General features: G+C 37.2%; 1 protein-coding gene across 1 annotated transcript in view; it reads right to left on the bottom strand.

Annotated features, from left to right (window-relative positions):
• The window catches only part of BOD1L1 (biorientation of chromosomes in cell division 1 like 1), a 35,960-nt gene that overhangs the window by 8,858 nt on the left and 9,043 nt on the right, over nucleotides 1-18,059 (bottom strand). Inside the window, exons 10-19 of the mRNA XM_027736215.2 lie at nucleotides 11,589-17,682; nucleotides 9,502-9,569; nucleotides 7,964-8,033; nucleotides 6,006-6,049; nucleotides 5,001-5,088; nucleotides 3,856-3,932; nucleotides 3,133-3,217; nucleotides 2,384-2,457; nucleotides 1,053-1,128; nucleotides 938-972 (exon numbers count right to left, since the gene is read on the bottom strand). Of these exons, the coding sequence (XP_027592016.2) occupies nucleotides 938-972; nucleotides 1,053-1,128; nucleotides 2,384-2,457; nucleotides 3,133-3,217; nucleotides 3,856-3,932; nucleotides 5,001-5,088; nucleotides 6,006-6,049; nucleotides 7,964-8,033; nucleotides 9,502-9,569; nucleotides 11,589-17,682 (6,711 nt within the window). The remainder of the gene's footprint in view (nucleotides 1-937; nucleotides 973-1,052; nucleotides 1,129-2,383; nucleotides 2,458-3,132; nucleotides 3,218-3,855; nucleotides 3,933-5,000; nucleotides 5,089-6,005; nucleotides 6,050-7,963; nucleotides 8,034-9,501; nucleotides 9,570-11,588; nucleotides 17,683-18,059) is intronic.

The raw sequence follows: 18,059 nt of genomic DNA, 5'->3' as shown, positions 1-18,059 counted from the left end.
CTCAAAGAGTTGCCTGAAATGCTGTGAGGAAAGAGCAAGCAGGGATAAGAACTCCTGCTATCCATATCCGAGGTGAATTTCCAAGATTTCTGACAGCCATGCCAGCCGGTGCCTCACCAGGCAAGCAGGCAGAAAACACATATTCCAACACACCTTCACTTTTAAAATCATCCCTTTTCTACACAATAACGTTGATTCTGATATACAAGAATTCCCAAGGGAGGAGCCTTCCACTAGAATAAATCCAACTACTTGTACTCCACAAATATGCCTGATCCGTTACTACCCTGTGTTGTAATCCAGTTGGATTGCATAAACAATACCAACAGAACACTCTCTTAGCAGTGAATGTACTTCAAAGGGTTAAGAAATTAAACTACTGCTGAGCTTTAAAAGACATGTTTCATGAGCTCTTAAGTTACCAACCAGCATGTCTCAAGCTCTTGAATGAACTGTAATGTTGCAATACAGGTAATACAACTGCTTTACATAATATTTTATTTTACAGCTATTAAGAGATACTATGAGCTATTTTTATGATACATTCATTAGAGGAAAAAAAAATTCAAGTTTCTGAAACAAAGTCACCCTCGCTCTTCAGGACAAAATTAACTCTCAGCACAAGTTAAAAGACACGTGTGCACACAATCAAAATTTCACCCTGCCCACAGGTATATGTTGCCAGCTAGTGTAACAGTTGAGATTTCTACTAAGTGAACTAAGTTTGAAGCTGATAGGTTATTTGCTACATTCTGACTTTTTCCTTAAAAGGTTCAGCTATATTAGGAGATAACATTAATAGTTTTTGTTTGCTTAGAATGAACTCAATGATCAAGTTTTCCATAAGATGTTTCTGAAATGCTGTTAACTATTAAACAGATAAATGGCTCTTGAATTACTGTGTTTAAATGCACCCAAACAAAATAAAGGCACTTACATTCCCAGTGCTCATATCAGCTTTTGACTCCCCACCTGAGGGAAGAAATATGAGTTCAGAACTTGAATGTCACTATTTTCCTTGTTTTTCCACATAGGTATTATGAACTACTTACCACCAGGTTGTACTGCTTCAAGAGGGTATTTACGAGGCCGTCCCCTTTTCCTTTTCACTACTACAGGCTGATTTTCCTATTAAAAGTAAAGGAAGAACATATTTTAGTTACTGAAAGTGACATTTAGCATTTGAGCAATACAATGCAAAGACTGCTGATAACCAAATTCATAATGTGATAGCGGCAGAAGTACTGCCTGTCAGTTAAAAAATACAGATGAGGCAGATTTCACAGGAAGAGACACAGCCTTTTATGAAATCAACTAATATAGCTGAAAAGAAACAAGACAGCTCCCAGTTATGCAAAATTCTCTGTGGCTGAGCTCAGGCACAAAAAATGCAGTGCCTTCTTCTCCCTTCCCCACAATGGTCTCACAGATGCTGCTGCCTTACCCTATACAAGAACTCCAACCTTTGTATCTTGTCAGTCCCGTTCCCCAGTGCCTCACAGCATAGGCTACATCCTATAACAGTTGAGCAGGTGCTATCAAACAGTTAATATCCCAGTTATCCCAATACACAGATTGCTGACATTCTCTACATAAACAGGGTCTTTAGCAAAAAAAGGCCCCTTATTTTGAAGTTTGAGCTTTGAAGGACAACTTTAAGTAACAAATATGGTCAGATGTTCAGACTGCAAAATCCCCAATAACAGACTTTCTCCTATTTACGAGGAAAGATTAAATGCCTCATTCAGCATTTACTGAAGTCTAGCAGTATCTCCAGAAGGGTTCTTAGTGACTCAAGCCTTGAGTGAACAAACAAAAACATATTCTTTAAGTTTTCTTCCACTTCCAAATCTGAGGCAAGATGATGAAACCCAATGCCTTTATGAGATCAGCATCAATTTTCACCTCTAGGGTTCAGACATTTGTTTACAACCACCACTGCAGATTACCACAAGTATATGCCTAAGTGATAATGTATAGACTTTTAAAACTGCTAAAAGATAATATTTTTGTAAAGCCAAGTCATATTTGTTAGTGACTAAACTGTCCACATCAATTACAGGATTTTCAGGGAACATGATCACTATACAATACAACTCTACAGAACTGCTTTTTAGACAATTTGTAAGTACTATTAAGTGTATGAAGGGAGTTACTCTCACTTCAATAATCAGCCACTGATGCTTTATGGTCTGTGAGTTTATACTTTGTGACAAAGCACGACATGAGTCTTTGGTACTTTAGAGTACCAAACAAATTTCCACAACTATTTCTATGTAGGTGAAATCATAGTTTTAATATTGCTGTCAACAAAATTTAAAGTACTTATTTTCAGTGTGAACTTGCACTATCTTAGTTAGTTAATATGAATAAAACCACTCACCTCTGGAGAATTTTCATTTAGTTCTACACAGTGTTTTTTATTTTCAGACATTTCTTCTTCGATGCTAAATTCATCTTCACACATGCAAAAAAAAAAAAAAAGTTGTATACCTTTGCTTTATTAGGCAAAGAAGGCAAAGAAAAAGGTACAAGCCATAACCTCTGCACTGAAAACATGATTTCATTCTCTAGTCTAAAATTCCCTAAAAAAACCCATCAGATATTAACACTGTGGATACATCTTTTATTATTTATTTTAGTGCAATTCATAAGTCAACTACAACAGTGCAATTTGCATGCTCATTCCTAGTTGGTTTCTCTACAGAAACAAACAGGATTGATGATGGTGAATACATAATAATTTTTACACGAAAGGACACCTCTTGCTTGTGGTCAAAGCTAGGAGAAATTCTTGTCACATAATCCTAACTGTGCTATTTTTCCATCTACCTGTTTTTTTCCAAAGTTTATTTATTATCTCAGATTAGCTTTCCTTCCCAAGGTACATACTGAAGCAATAATGGAGCAAATGGGTGACAGCACAGCAGAAACATCAAAACTTCTCTCACCATTAAGGAACTAAGATTAATGCATTACTTGATAGCAGTAATAGAACAGACATCAACTAGAGAATATATGCAAGTTTTTACTGGGATCAAGTTCATAATTTTTCTTAAAATCATTCAAATGAAAAGAAATTAGCCTTTCGTATGGGTTCAGAAAATCTACCATAGTGGGCAGTTTCATTACCTTTTTCTTCTGCAGTACCTTTAGGAGGTGTACACATTACATCAATTTCTTTGGACACTTCCGCGGTATCACCTGAAATAACGTCCTACATTATTTTGAAACAAGAAAGAAAAGAGAATCTTACTACAAATTAAAGATCAGTCAGTTACGTACACTAAAAAACAACCACAGTCCAATACATGAGTATTGTACTCATCAAGATTTTGTAATGTCTCTAAAACACTTTGGTGCTGAGAAGCTTCATCAGAAATCAGTGTGTAAGCCAGTCTGAAAAATTTTCCACATACTCCTAAAAAGAATACCCGTTTTGTCCTGAATTCCTGTTTTGACTTAGTAGGAATCAGTGCAAACCCAAAACTCAGGTGAAGTCCAGTACCCTCTTGAGGATCTCAGATCAGTATGACCATGTAGGTGCTCAACTGACTGGACAGCTGGGATCCAGCAAAGTTCCACACTACCCTAAGCTCCTAACTATTGTGCAAATCAGCCCACCACACCTTGAAGGGATACAACAGAGACTCCAGCCTTTTTTTTTTTTAAATTGTCTCCCCCTTGAAAAAGTAACATTCTCTAGTCAGTTTGTATTCAAGACAACGCAAAAGTAGTTCAGAGTTAATAATGAAAACGTCCCCCAGAATAAACTCCTGTAGAAATAAAGACCTGGATTTTAATCTTATTTACATTGTAGTTGCAGAACATTAACAAAAAAGTTCTTGAAAATACCTTCATGTTATCAGGTTTTGTTTTGGAACACTGATTTTGTTCATCTTTTTTTACATCCTGAGCAATCAGCTGGTTGCCTGCAAAACCAAGTAATAATTGAAGTGTTAGAAAAATGTCTTCTGCATTTGTCATATTTTCATGCTGCTTTTATATCAGTTCATCATTACTGAGTTTCAAAAGTCTGAAAAGTAGCATCTTAAAAACATAGGAACAGAAGTTATTCTAACCACTCTTTGAAAAAGAAGACAAAACAATTCCAAAAGAGAATTCCATGTTTCTTTTATGTTACAGGTGTGGTTTGCTTTGTTTGTTTGTTTTTAAAGATAAGCTCAAAATTGAAATTTGACAGGTACCACATGAAGAAACAGAATGTCAACTTTAACTTCAACTCACCTAGAGACAGAGAAAGCAGTTAATGCTATGTGGGACACTAATGAATACGTGACTTCTAATTACTCACTTAACCAAATCAAAATTCTTAGAGGAAGAATAAAAACTGTTATAAAAAAATAATACTAATAATTCTACTAACTCTTTTTTTCCTAAATTGTTCTGATGGTGAAAAGACAAAAAGCAGTTAAAGCCAGAGCTTAAACAGATATTACACAGTCTCAATTACTATGTCAGCAAAATGCGTAACTTATTTCTAAGTTAACTTCATCTAAATTTAACTTAAAAATGTTTATGCCATTCAACGGACTGAATTCCTTCTCACTTTTTGCTTCTAGACAAATAGAAGGTTACACTAAAACTTAGTTCTTTCCAACCTAAGAGAAGGAAGCATCCAGCCCCAAATTCTACTCAATGTTTAGATTTTCCTCTAATGATCAGCTTCCGTCCGTGTTTTATTTTAGAAGGATAAAATCAGTAATTATTTTAAAGACCATACAAATATTTTTCTTCACTTACAATTGAAAAAGTTATAATATTCTCCTGTGCAGTAATTAAATTTGTCATAATATGTTTTTCAAATATAGTAAGTGTAATATTAAAAAGCTGTTTTGGGAGGATAAATTGCTTCGGACTTTGCAATGCCCTATATTCCATTCTTTTCTCCAAAATACCATTTTATGGCCTAACAGCAGTAGAACTTTGTTTTGCAGCAGAGAAGTTTGCACAAATTCGTGTAGTTCTGCGTCACTTACATTTTTCTTTACCCGTTGTTTCTGAAGATTTACATTGTATTCCTCTAGATCTATGTTCTTCAGTTATCTGGGTATCCAAGTTTTCCACCTACACATAAAACACAAAAAAAGATTAACTCCTTACCTTCTTTTAACTTTATAAAGTTTTATGAAGTTTATAAACACAGACTGGAGAAACTTTTTCCTTCATGCTACTTTCAAGTACAACATGCATTAAAATGGAAAACAGCAGTTTACAAAAGGAATTTATTCCTAGAGCTCAAGGAACATTACTTCTGCAGAATGGCACCATGAAAGAATTTCTAACTTGTAGTATTTTCAGAATTTGATCAATATTTTTACAGAAAAAAAGGCTCAGAATTAATTAAGCGCCCTACTAAGTGTTTTAAAAGCAGTTTATCATGGCAAATCACGTAAAATATTTCTGGATTTAAAAGGACACTCTCCTACGTGCAGGAACAATAGAAGTATCTCACTAGCACCAAAAATGTGGCCAATGAGCATTACAATACAGTAATAAATAAATTTACTACTCAAGTTTAAGAAACCACAAACACATTTTCAGCTTCCTAGCTGCGTTAAACATCTTGTTTCTGCTCCATAAGAAACTTTGCAACTTTCCCAGTTATCCCTCTTATATTTATGAGTTCCTCCGAAATCACAGCAGACTGCATTAAAACAGCATGTTTCTAGTCGTGATCAAAAGCTCCAAGAATAATCCCTACTTTTTTCCCCCCTCTATTCTCATGGAGGACAAGCAAGTTTATCTTTTTTGCCAGTTAACAGTCTTGAAATAGTCATAGACTGTGGAACAACAATACAAGATTTATTTACTGGCAGATTTGAAAGAATAATTAGACATCAACCTACACAGCTGCACAGTCTCAATATAAATAGCATATACAAAAATATTATTTTCCTTTAGAGAATATTTAATGTAAATAGAAGTAAATGCAAGTATGAAAAAAGCAGCACAGAGAATAAATTTAAAGAACAAGAACTTACATGAGAAGTTTCTCTTTCTAAAGCAATATTCCTCTGCAGCAAATCTATTAAAAAATAATTACAACACAATCAGAAAAGCTAAGCAAGAGCAAAGCATCACAAAGTATCCTCTACTTCACCTCTCTGAAAGGATTCCAGAGAACCTGAAACTATATAAAACTTACTTTCAATGTTGGAAATAAGAGACATCCAATCATCTTCTCTTTAACAAATACACAAACAAAGCAAAACAAGAGCATGGATTTCTAAAGCACAGGATAACTGAGAATCACTTTATGACTGAAATACAGGCCATCAAAGGGCTTTCATCTTTGAAATGTATGGTGACTTTGACATTTCAAATATAGTTCTATCATTCGAATGAATCAGAATTTCATCCATCAGAACCTCAGATGCTGGATCATGGGATGAAGTAAAACACGATCGAAACTATGCTCTAACATGCTTCCAGAGAACTAAAGTTTGCATAATTGTACTAGTGAGACCTGTAGCTGATCGAGTGCACATAAGGAAATTGTCTGATTGCTAGACTATAACTCTGACAAAGTAGAGCCTTAGCCTTCCATATCACAAAAATGGGGAAAACAATTATAAGTGCTGATTAGTGGTTTGGAGTTCTGAAAGAATTTCATAACTTCCAATACATAAAGAAAATCATAAAGAAGCTGCTCTATCGAGTGTTCTTAAAATCTGATTCATAAAAGCACAAATTAATATTCTAATTAAAAAAAGCTGCTAAAGTATTCCAAGCAGCTTTCCTTTCAGCTGCATAAGAACATAAACCTATAATCCAATAAAAAACGCTTTTTTACATACAGTTTTATACAATTTGTAGCTTATTTCTTCAATCTACATGTTTTAGCAACAATTCTTCCACAGCTATACTGCTGAGTTGCACATCCTTCAATTTTTAAAGCAGTGTCAAATGAAGAGCTAGTTCCTACCCACTCAAACAGCAATAATTTGTTTACATTCCAAAGAATCTTGGACTACTAAACTACTGTGTCTGCTGTTCATACTCCTGACAGGACACACATTTGTCTTTTAAACAACTTCCTTTTACGTACGTTGAGCTGTATGTATATATGCATGTATATATACATATAAGAGAGATTACTGTGGAGAAGAAAAAGAAAAAAAACTCTCTACCAAGAGCTACAAAGCATTATTCTTCAGTCTGTGTCATATCCAACATGATTTACACAACAAATGGATTTTTGTTAAACATTTTACAAGAAACAAGATTATCACAGCTAGTTCAATCTGCACATTTTAAATCTTAAGTACTGTCTGTCTGGGAGACTGAGCGATGGAAAGTGGCACAGTATTACAGGCACTTCAAGAAACCTCAGAGTACAGAAAAACTGGTTCAAATTTTAGATTTGCTGTCCTGAAGTCCCCAGTCTTTTAACCCATTCTCAGGTTTACATTTTCTCTCTTGTGAATAGAGCATGTCTCTTATCACCCAGATGAATAGATACCACCATGAAACCAGGTATGTGAATCTGACCTACTCTGAGAGTAAAAAAGAATTCCAGAGTTTTATACCAATGCTTGTATATCATATCCTCACAGGGTCTGTCACAACACCCAAAAAACCAGGATGTTCTAAATTCATAAGGAAGAAAGCCATTATTTGGGGAAGGTTCTGTATGCTTCCTGGGCAAATGTTTTTCAGTATTTATTGATTTTAAATGGAACGTTAGCAGTCTACTTTTTTAAAATCCTAAATGCTTTCCACCTTTCTTTCACCATATCATTGGAAGAAAAGTATGACCCTCCTTCTCTATCACAAACCAAATTCAAAGCCACCTGAACTCCTAGAAACATTTCAAGAAGATTCCTGAAGGCTTTCTTCAATTTCTCTACGCATAGTATATAACAAATCTGCAACCCTCCCATCACAACTAATAGTCTTTTCAGCATGAAAAGTAAGTTGCTATCAGTATAAAAATCACCTTTTTGCAATTCTTTAGCAGGAAGATCCACACATCCCTCTTCACTTCTTGCACTTTCAGGCTGTTGTGACTAAATACAAAATCAGAAGACACAAGTATAGCAGACATTCAGAACAAGTATGTCTCACTCCCCTCCCTCATGTCAGGATGAACATTGTCTTATCGTGATCTACAGAAGTCTACCAAAGCTTTAGTAAGACATCAGTACAAATATTAATAAGGAACACTGTCAGAGCTAAGTCACATTACTGTTCAACAGTGATCTTAGAGTTAACATCAGTACCAGAGATCAGTTTAAAAAAGCAGATGTCAAGAGAAATCTTAGGAAATCAAGGTGCAATGCAAGTTGCAAATACAAACAATATTCTAGAAATGTTCACATACATAGAAAAAAAAAAGAATCTGCAATGTATAACGAGGTACAATGAACTCTTTTCAACTCGTGTTTTGGGTGGCTTGGTTTGTTTGCTTTAAAAAAAAAAATAAAGTTGCAGATCAGCTCTAAGTTATTGCTGCATGGATAATGCTGTATGGAGCTAAATGTATTTAAGTCTGATCTAGACACTGTAAATTCAGCTATGGTTCCATATTACTTGGCTGTACTGACTCCAGAACCATGTTATGCTGGTAAACAGTAAGCTGTTTGCAAGTGGAACTGAAGTCTAATCAATAAATCCCATTGGACTGACTTGGATTTTCCTGAAGTGCATCCCAGGCACCAAAACTGTGGTTCAGAAATACTCAGCTGGTCTAAAAAGGACCTGCTGCCAGAAGCCCTGTGGAGACTCACCCTTCCATAGATGCTTGGGAGTCTCTGAACCATGTTATGCCTCAAAAAGCATATTTTTAGAGTCTGGCAAGATATGAATACATGGGTACACTCCTGTATCCAAATGAAGAATTAACCCATGTGGAATCCTGGCTACTATGGATCACAGCCCAGACAAACAGACTCAGCTTTGGTCTTACAGAAGCTGTAGGTGACCATGAGCCCCAGCACCCTGGATTATCAAGGGTGCCCAAATCTTCTGTAACAGCAGATAACGGGGCTGTAGTTATCAGAACAGAACAGCAGCAAGTGTTCCTCAAACACAGAGAATGGCAAGGAATCGATGCAATGAAGTGAAATGAAATGAAATGAACAGCAGTGTGTGTTTACTGTTTCAAAGCACTAAAAGAATACCTCCCAGCTGTAAGAGCCAGGGCATTGATGACTGTTTTACAAGCACTATCACAGGCAACATGCAGATGGTACAACCAATTTTTAAAAAAAGCAAACTTGGATGTTGTGGTCACAGAAGGAGCATGGCTGAGGGAGGGAATTAGTTCTAACACAGAAGAACATGGACAGCCCACAGTTTAAATGCCAGCTGCCTATAAAAGTACAGCTGAATAATCTGAAAAATGGCTCCTTTGAAGTTTTGCAGTTTAAATGCCACTTTTGCTGCACAAAAATCAAAAGGTACAGTAAGAAACCATAGGAAGATGTATGATAATACAAGAAACAGTATAGTAAAAATTTTCAAAACAACAAATACCTTGTCAGTTCTCAAGTTACTTTCAAATTCTAGTTCTTCTGCCAACTTTGGTAAAGCTGCATTATTGCCTAATGAAATACAAATATGTTAAAATTATCAGGTTATATTATGCTGTGTTTATCTTATGAATGCTATAGTAGAATGCTATTTCTCAGTACCACCTCTTGAATACAGCACATGAATTGAAACCCTTCCTGTAGACAATGGAAACAATACCAAGTCTGTTTGCTGGAAAACAGCTCAATAAAACTCCGAATTGCCATCTGCAAGAACACAAGTACTTCTATGTTTTCCTTAAATACAAAAGGCTTAGAAAATATGGGCTTTCAGGATTTACCATAGCATGCTTGTGAATTCTGACTTTGGCTTTTTTTTCTTGCTTTTCCTTTAAAAAGAAACTGTTAACAGCTTTTTCAGACCAAATAATAAACAGCAAACTACCTCTGTATTCATGAATGAACAGCTAAGAGTTAAGGATAATATTTTGCTGTAAGTGACAATTAGATCTAAATCCATAAGCTCTAGAACCATAACCACTGAAATTCCCCAATTTCTATAGAAATTGAAAACTCAGTAGCTCCTGTTAGCGTCAATATAATTTCAGAAATATCTTAAATCCCCACCCATTTCATTCCCCAGAGGAACAGCTTTGTGTTTATAACATCTGAAAAACAGGCCATGGCAGACATCATCTTCACATGACTTCTACAGACTTTTCTGAAACCTATTCAGAAGTCTGTTTATACAGTTTTTCCTAAACAAAAAGAAACACTTATAACATGACAATTCATCAATGGCGCATGTGAAGTGATTAAATTGTGGTTGCAATCCACAGAATTAGTACCATTACCCCTGGTACTTACAGAGGCTACATCAATGGACAACAAGGATTGAGGCAAGCACCGAGACAGAAATACTTTACTGTGTGGCAGTTTACACTTTCATGGCTCATGCTTATCTCTTATGTAAAAACTGAACAACATTTTTTAAGTTTACTAGATCAGCCTCTTTCCCCAACAAATTTGTAAGATCCCAAGATCTGCAGAGAGAGCTTTCCAAGTTGAACATCATTAAAACTAGAGAATAAAGCCAATTTTTGAGAAACTGGACCTAAAGTCAAGTGATAAAATGTTTTTGAAATAATAGCAAAAGACAGACATGAGAAGGAAAAAGCTTTACAAATAGAACTTGATCAGCACCATTCCATTTCCTGTGGTAGAAACAGATTCTTCTAGTATTTTTCCACAGTTTAATTTCTCTAAAATTTATAATGAAGTCATAATCTTGACTATAGCATCTACAGAATTTATAAATTTTCATAAACTTGGTGCTTCAGCTACTCTGGAAGGTCAAAGAGGAGAAAGGTTGAAAATAGCAGGATGTTCATTACACGGTATTTTAGGAACTAACAACCATGTAAGTTCATTTCTATTTTCTATAAGTTTTCTATTTAAAATAGACATCTATTATCATTGCTCACTTAAAATGCTTGTTTAGGACAACTGTCTGATTCTTTTGTAACCTAAAGGAAGTCTATTCACAAGACAAAATTTAGTGTAAGACAATGAATCTGAACATGACCATTAAATAACGATCCAGAGAAAATCTGCAGTTATGATTACAAATGGAAATTCTTAACCTTCAAAATTGCTACAAAGTTACATTTCTAAAATGAACATACATCTAAATGAAATGCACTCTTTCCTACAAAAACATTTTTGAATTTCACTACACATCAGTAACAAACCCATCTGTAGCTCCACAATAATTTCCCTTGCAAACCACTTCATATATTAGCTCACAATTTTAAGTCGATGTATTTTAGTAATTTCTTTGCACTCTTAATAATGTTTTCCAACACAACTCAGATAATTGTGTTCAATGTATACCCCCAGAATCACATGTTTATTTAAATATTTGTCACCAATTCTTATATATATTATTAACAGTTATTTTGCAAACAAGAAAGCAACAAGGTACATTTGAACAGTGCACGTTATTTCTAACTATAATAATGGCAAAATGCACCTACTTTTGACAGTGTTTAAACCAAAGAATGTAAAAAAAAAAAAAAAGGAAATCCTCACCTGCATTACTTTTTTGAAAAGTAACTTCAATGCCAGTATCATCTATTTTGACCAAGTTCGTTTTATCACCACTGCCACATAGCTCTTCTACATGTAACAAAGGGAGGTCACTTCTTTGCCCTAATTCTGCTTCTTTTGTTACTTCACCATGGTCAGTGTTTACAGTCACTTCGTTTGCAGAAACTAAAGAAAGAGTCTGTGCCTTAGGCAGGGGAGTCCTTGTTTCAGAAAAGTCACTTTCTAAAAGCAAGTTTGAGTTCAATTTACAGCTTACATTCTTTTGAGTTTCACTCTCTACCACTGCTTCTGAAATCACAGAAGAGGGTTCAGATGTAACATCCCCGTGCAAAACGTCTTCAGCTTGCTCACCATCCTCATGTGCCTCTGAAGAAGGACTCTCAGCAGTCTCTGTACTAATCTCCACGCAAAGGGCTTCATCTACACTCATGAGGTTCACTGAATTTTCATCAGTTTCTGTGATTTCATTGTCTACTGTGGTCTGAGGCGCTGCCGACTCTGCACCCACACCACTCTCATGCATCTCACTCTCCCCACCAATGGCAAGCAAAGAATTCCTGCCGGGAATCCTACAGGCCTCCTCTGGGCCTGTAGTTGATAGGATGCATTCAATCTGGTTAGCAGTATTAAAAATTTCTTCACTTTTGTCTTTTACTTCTGTACTCTCAGCAGCAAGTTGACTTTCTTCTATGACTGCGAAGGTGAAGACACTATCACATTCTTCCATTGTGCTCAGGGTGATCACTGCCCCCTCCTCCTTATCTCCTTCACTTGAAGCAGTGTCTTGATCTTCATTGTCGGTGGCGACCCTTAGCACAGGAGCTCCACATTCTCCCACAAAAATCACAGAACCTTTGTTTTTCCCATCTGCGTCAAAAGCAGCTAGTCCAAACTGTTCATCTACAGCTGCAGTGGTCTCCACAATCTTACCTTCCTCTGATGCATTTGGAGAAAGAATGGTATCTTCTCCTTCTGCTACAATGAGCTGACTTTCAGCTTGTGGTGCTGCACTGATCAGGACTATCTCACATTCTTCTGTCATGCTCGTAGTGATCATAGCAGCTTCGTATCTTCCTTCTGTTTCTGAAGCAGCGAGTTTGTTTTCATCTTGCATAGCTACACTTGACATAGGAGCTTCAAAACATTCTGCTGTACTTGTAGAGATGATTACTGTTTCATTTTTTGACTCTGTGTCTGACAGGTGTTGAATTGCCTCTTCTGTGACTTCACCTGACATTACAATTACCTGTTCTTCCGTAACACTTGTGGAAATCATAGCACACTCATCTTTTTCTTCTTTACCACTAGCAGTTGGATGACTTTCATCATCATCGTTTCCTCCTGTACTGGATTCACTAGGCATGGGAACCTCATATATTTCCATATCTACAGAAACCATAGCATTCTCATTTATTTCTTCTGTTTTCACAGAGGAGAGCTGACCATCACATTCAACAGCTGCACTTGACATAGGAGCCTCAAATTCCTCCACAATACTGGTGGAAATCATAGTGCACTCATCTTTCTCCTGCTTACTGCTGAAAGTATGCACACATTCTTTAAGCTCTGTAGCTGTACTGGGCATAGGCACCTCTGTGTCTTCAGAGTCTGTTAAGATCATAGAGCTTTCCCCACTTTCATTTGCTCTTGCAATAGCAAGTGGACCTTCTTCAGCATCCACTGCTGAATGTAAGGGAGCATCTTCCACTGTACTAGTAGAGATGATATCACCTTTTACTTTTACTTCTCTGTCACCAGGAATAAGAGAAGTCTCATCTTCCTTTGGAACTACACTACTTATAGAGGCATCAAGTTCTCTGCTGTCAAAGGAAGTCATGGCATTCTCATGTTTGTCTTCAGCACCAAACTGGGCCTTATCTTGCACGGCCATAGCACTCGTCATGGGACCCTCACATTCCTCAGCAACTACAGGAAGCAAGGTACCTTCACGCTTTGCTGTATGTGCTGCCAAGGTACCCTCATTTGCAGCATCTGCACTGGTTACGCTGCTTTCAACAATCCCCTTATCATTTTTACAGTTCGTGCCAGAATTGGCTTCTTTCTCTGCACTTGTAATGCTGTCAATAGTAAGCTTATTTGTATTTGTGCCAGTCACTCCTGACTCAGCTTCCATTTGTTCAGCAACTTTGCAGATAATGGAACTTTCACCTTCTTCGGCATCTATACAAATTAGTGCACTTTCACTTTCCATTCCTGTACAAGTAGAAGCATGCTCATTTTCTTCATTTCCTCTTCCCGTACTGGTCACAATATCCTCACCCTCTTCATCCTCTTCTTTTGAGCCTGTACTAGTCACAAATCCCTCATCATCACATAGACCTACACTGACTGTAGTGATATTGGCTTCTTCCTTTGCCCTTATACTGTCCATTAGGCTTTCACATTTTTCAGCTTCTAAACAAACTGCAAATCCCTCATTGCTGTCTTCTAGCCCTGTGCAGACTGCATCATCTTCTGGAGTTATGCCTGTGCTGGTCACTGTGCTTTCACCATTTACAGTATCCTCGGATTTGTCACCACCAGTTCCAGTAGTGGCACTGTTGTTTGTGACCACTGCAGTACATGCACCAGTCACAGTGCTTTCTCCTTGAGCATCCGTACCACTCACAGCACAGATTATGAAGTTATGACCTCTTTCTTCTGCACCTGTGCAAGTCACAGTACCTTCGTGTTCTTTCACTTGGCCAGCTGTCACACTGCCCCTAAATTCACCTGAACTGTCACCACTGGTTGACCCTTCACCTGTTTCTGTTCCTGCACTAGTTACAGCTCCATCGCTCTCCACTTCACCTAAGCAGGACACAGAACTTTCAAGTTTGCCTGTGTCTACACAAGTTGAGGTCTTTCGCTTTTCTTCAGAGCCTGCGCTAGTCACAGCATCATCTTTTTCTTCTGCTCCAGCACTATTCACAGTGTCTTCAATTTCTACTCCACTTGCATTGACTGAAACCTTATCACTTTCTTCTGCATCAACCATGGTACAGTCACCATTTTCTTCTCCTTCTGTGCTTGTTAGGAAACTTTCACTTTCTGCTAATCCTGCAGTGACAACACTGCTACCACCTTCTTCAGCTGCTGCAACAGTACAGTCACCACCATCTGCTCCTGTGACGAAACTGCAGCCCTCACTACTTTTTACCCATATGCCTGTTGTAAAACCTTCATCAGCCTCTATGCTTGTGCAGATTGCCGCCACCTCACTTTCCTCTGAGGAAGTGGTCGTAGCATCACTGCCCTTTTCAGAATGTGATGCACACTCAGTTCTTTCCTCTCCTGTACTAGTCGCCATTGCAGTGCTCTCAATGATCTTTTCTGTGCTAGTTCCTATCACAGTGGTTGGAGTTGTTTGTAGGCTGCAAGGTTTACTACTTCCTGCACTGGTACCTACTCCATTGCTTTCATTTTTGTCTTCCACGCCAACCAGACTATTCCCTTCCTGCCCATTGGCTGTAACAGAGTCTTTGACACTTTCCTCAGGAACTCCTTCAGGCACTAATACAGAGGAAGACTGTATCAGATCATCATTGTCATGCACCTCATTCTTTTCCACATTATTCATCATTACGCTTCTTTCTCCTTTTGTGGAAGGCTCTCTATTCAAGTGCTCTCTTTCTTTTCTTCTAAGGGGAAGTTCTTTTGCTGTTACATCTCCACATTCTTCAGTTACATCAGACATCAAGTTTTCCTCTTTTATTTTCAACTCCCTGTCCTGAGAGCTTTCTGACTTTGCTGCTTCATTATAATCTTCTTGACTAGGTAACCCAGCTGTACTGTCTTCCATTGCCTCTTCATCAGGCTGGGGGACCTTGCTATCTCTTCCTATACTGTTTGTCATGGTGTTGTCACCATCATCTTTCATGACAGAACTCGGCACTGCACTGTCTTGCTCCATGTATACAACCCGTGCTTCATCACTTTTCAAAGTGAAAGTGTCTTTCAATGAAGAAGTCTCACCAGAATTATGGCATTCTTTAGACATACTACCTAGGGAATTTGTAAAATCTGAGACATCCATATCCATGGACTTTGCATCAGCAGCATCTTCTCTGGAAGAACTAATTGCTAAAGGAACATCATCTGAATTAGAATTTATCACAGTTTTTGAATTCTTTGGTCTTCTGCTATCTTTTGAAGCTTGATCTTTACTGGGCACATTGCGTAAGATTCTACCACTTGTTTCATACACAACCCTCCTTTTAGAAGCCCCTTTTTTACTGGGTCCTTGATCCATGGAAGTTTGTTTGGACAAAGTTTCTAAGGCACCAACTTGTTTATTAGAAATAGCTTCTTGTTCAATAGTTTTTTCAGCTGCGGGCAGAAATCGCGATTCACGGGTTTCAGGATCTGCCAGGCTGTGTTTTATTCCCTTATTTGAAACAGAGCGAGATGCTTTTTGTTTTGCTGCATTTTTGACATCTGCGGCTTGGATTGAGTTTTGAATGTTTTTTCCTTCAATGTTCGATGTTTCCTGTACTTTTGTTTGTTTCAAATCAAGTTCCATCAGCTCTTCTGCATGACCGGAATCATTATTCATAGTTGCCTTTCGAGGGGCTGGAGCCTGGCTGCTTTCAGTTGTGCTGGTTGATTGCTTTTCCTCCTTAAGTAAATCTTGGTTTGATACACTGCCTTTTCTATTTTCACAGGATACTTTCTTGCTTTGTTTTTTATCCATTGCCACTGTGACATTCAATACCTTTTCATGCCCACTGTCCACTTCTTTAGCATCTTTATCTTCCGATTTGATGCTCTCTTCCTTCTTCTTTATTTCCTTGTTGCTGTGCTTTAAGTTCCTGCTTTTGTGACCTTCAGCAGAGAACCTTCTTTCTAGCTTGGAATTACTTAAATCTTTATCTCCTCTATATTTTTCTTTTACGGATCCCTTTTCTCCAGAATGTAACTTAACTCTGTGACTTAAGTCTTTTTGTGATCCCTGAGTTGACTGTGTGCCACTCACAAGCTCAGACTCAGCACCACTCTCCTCAAAACCTTTATCGTCGTTCTTGGATTTGTGTTGTTTATCTAAATCACTGTCCTCCAGGTTCTTATCTTTGTCTTTCTGTCCAATCTCTTGTTTTGTTAAATTTTCCTGTAATTCTGTTTCAGATACTTTGACCTGTTTACTATGACTCTTTGACTTGGACTTTAACAAAATCTTGTCTTCTACAAGGCTCTTAGATCTTCGTCTATCTTTATGAACGCTGTCTTCATGTTTTAAATTACAATCAGAGTTAGTTGATTCTATTTCATGTTTATCTTCTGAGTAGCTTTCACTCCTTCTGTGTGATGCAGAAGCAAGTTGCTTTGAGGCACTTAGGGAATCCTTTTGTGGTTTAGAATCACTCAGGGACCTTTTCGTCTTGCATTCTGCTCTTGATTTTTCTGTTGAGAGATGTCTGTCTTTTTTATTTTCTTTCCGCAGCAATTCTTCAGCTTTTAGGGTTGATTCAGAAGTGGTTTTCCCATCTTTTCCTGTTACTGATATTTTCCGTTCACTTCGGTGTTTACTTTTCCTTTCAGATTTGTCATCTGAGGAAACCTTTACTTGTTGATTATGTTTCTGGCCACCATCCTCTCCTTTCGAACTTCTCTCAGATGAATGGAGTTCAACATCTTCATTTGATTTATGAATACCATCTCCTTTATGTTTGTGCTTTAAAGAAAGTTTATCTTCTAAAGAAGTTCTTTCCTTTTCATTTTTATCTCTGTAAGACTTGGCTTCTTTTTTGGCAGCATTTTTCATATGTTGAATTTCTGTGTCAGTATCTTTTTTGGGGTGTTTTTCATTTTTAGATATAGATTTCTGCTTCTGTGGTTCTTCAGTATTGACTTCTGCTCTATCCGATTGTCTTTTTGGATCCCTTGCTTCACTGTCCTGCTGGACTCCTTCGGCCTGAAGAGAAGTGGAGGGTTTTCTTCTGTGTTCTTTTTCTGCTTTAGAATCACTTTTGGTTTCCTCAGTTGAATGCCCCCACTCTGAAAGTCTTCTAAGTTGTTTAGGGGTTTCACTTTTCCCATGATTATGCTTCAATTCTTTGGAAGAATTTTTTTCACAAGTCTAAAAAAGAGATTTTTTTATATATGTAAGTAAATGTTACACAGTTCCTTCACTATGTGACCTAACAGAACTGCTAAGGACAAATTCTCCATAAAAACAGTACACCAGAGGATACACTTAACAATGTAATAAAAAAATCACCTAAAATATAGTTAGTAAAAAAATGAAACTTGCCATTTTCATTTCAACTATCTGCCATTGCGTAAAAATCCAAAGGAAGAGAAGTTAACCTTAAGCAGACTTTCTGAACTTTATTATCTTTTCTTTATAAGATGATTTTTCTTTCTAAAATGATTTAAACAGATTTTTGAATGGACAATCACAATTTCAAGTACTCCATAAGATACTTTAAACAGCCATTATGCTGTCTGTTAAAA

This window comes from Pipra filicauda, unplaced genomic scaffold, assembly GCF_003945595.2.
Source record: "Pipra filicauda isolate LSUMZ 115617 unplaced genomic scaffold, ASM394559v2 scaffold43_size3849885_pilon, whole genome shotgun sequence".
Classification (NCBI taxonomy): domain Eukaryota; kingdom Metazoa; phylum Chordata; class Aves; order Passeriformes; family Pipridae; genus Pipra; species Pipra filicauda.
The sequence above is the reverse complement of the archived record's forward strand: the minus strand, read 5'-3'. Positions and strand labels throughout refer to the sequence as shown.